At 39.9% G+C, this 1,449-nt stretch overlaps 1 protein-coding gene across 1 annotated transcript; it reads left to right on the forward strand.

The window, feature by feature from the left end:
* LOC110794338 (protein LIGHT-DEPENDENT SHORT HYPOCOTYLS 4) lies at positions 1-1,118 on the forward strand. The gene has a single exon (XM_056828274.1). It carries the CDS (start codon positions 407-409, stop codon positions 959-961), a length of 555 nt encoding a protein of 184 aa, XP_056684252.1. The 5' UTR covers positions 1-406; the 3' UTR covers positions 962-1,118.
* The last annotated feature ends 331 nt before the right edge of the window (positions 1,119-1,449 follow it).

Genomic DNA, 1,449 nt, shown 5'->3' on the forward strand with positions numbered 1-1,449 from the left:
CCTCTATCTATCAAACAAGGCCATATATTGATATACTCCCTCTATCCCTAAAAGATTGTCCGATTAACCTACAAAACCTAGATGTATGAGCAATTGAGCATGGTTGGGTTAAACTTGTAATAATGCTTATACCACCCTACAAGTGCTACAACAAAGCAATCCTTCCCCTCATTTCCAAGCAATACTCCTCCAAAATCTTCCCAAAACAACCCTTTAACTTTTTAACACTCTACAAATATATACCCCAACCCTTGTTCCTTCTTCTTTCTTCCTTCCCCCAAAACTTATTACAAACCTCAAAAACTCATCCAAAAACAACCAAATTCTCTTCCTTTTTTTCTTTGTCTTTGTCTTTTAATTTTTCTTCTTTTTTTTTTGTTTTATTTTCTCTATTTAATAAACTAAAATGGACTCTTCATCAAACATCACCACTCTCCACCACCACCAACAATTCAACCCTATTCTCCAACCACCACCATCCTCCTCCCCAACCTCCCTATCCGCCACCGTTTCAACAACATTTTCCCGGTACGAAAACCAGAAACGCCGTGACTGGAACACCTTCGGCCAATACCTCAAAAACCACCGCCCCCCACTCGCCCTAAACCGCTGCAGTGGGGCCCACGTGCTGGAATTCCTACGCTACTTAGACCAGTTCGGAAAAACTAAGGTTCACACTCACCTTTGTCCCTTTTACGGGCACCCGAACCCGCCCGCCCCCTGCCCGTGCCCGCTCCGACAAGCGTGGGGATCACTTGATGCTTTGATCGGACGGTTGAGAGCTGCCTTTGAGGAAAACGGGGGTAAGCCCGATATGAACCCGTTTGGGGCCCGGGCTGTACGGCTTTACTTAAGGGAGGTTAGGGATTCTCAGTCTAAGGCTAGAGGGATTAGCTATGAGAAGAAGAAGCGTAAGCGGGTCCCACAACAAGTTCATAATAATTCTACTACTACTTCCTAAATATAGAAGATTAGTAGATTACCATTCTTCAAATATGGTAATTAATTAACAATTACTTTTTAATTAGTATTTGTTGTTACAATAAAATGATTATGTGTAACTTTGTCTTACTTCAATTTTTAGTACGGAGCAATAGTAGGGTTACTATTATGGACTAGTTTGTTACTCGATAGTACTTTTTATCTCCTTTCGTTTCATAATGTTTGTTCTGTTTCGAACCGGTTATTTATATGTACAACTTTGCTAGTTAAAGAGTGCGAAAGGGTAATTGTGTTCAGACTTAAGACCAAGAGCATTATTTTTATAATGGTACGAATGAGTTACGAACTTAATTAATATAAGTTACTAATATATATATGAAAAGGGATTCGAAGTTGAGATATGTCGCACGCAAACCCTCAATATTAATTAGTAGGCCAAGACATTGTTGGTAAGACTGAGAGCATTATGAGTTGGATAAGCGGCTAATTAGGGTTATGATGTTATTA

Source organism: Spinacia oleracea, chromosome 5 (genome assembly GCF_020520425.1).
Source record: "Spinacia oleracea cultivar Varoflay chromosome 5, BTI_SOV_V1, whole genome shotgun sequence".
In the NCBI taxonomy this organism is placed as follows: domain Eukaryota; kingdom Viridiplantae; phylum Streptophyta; class Magnoliopsida; order Caryophyllales; family Amaranthaceae; genus Spinacia; species Spinacia oleracea.

Bases quoted from the DNA above. Each gene is read 5' to 3' on its own strand.
- LOC110794338 (XM_056828274.1), top strand. From the start codon at position 407: ATGGACTCTTCATCAAACATCACCACTCTCCACCACCACCAACAATTC.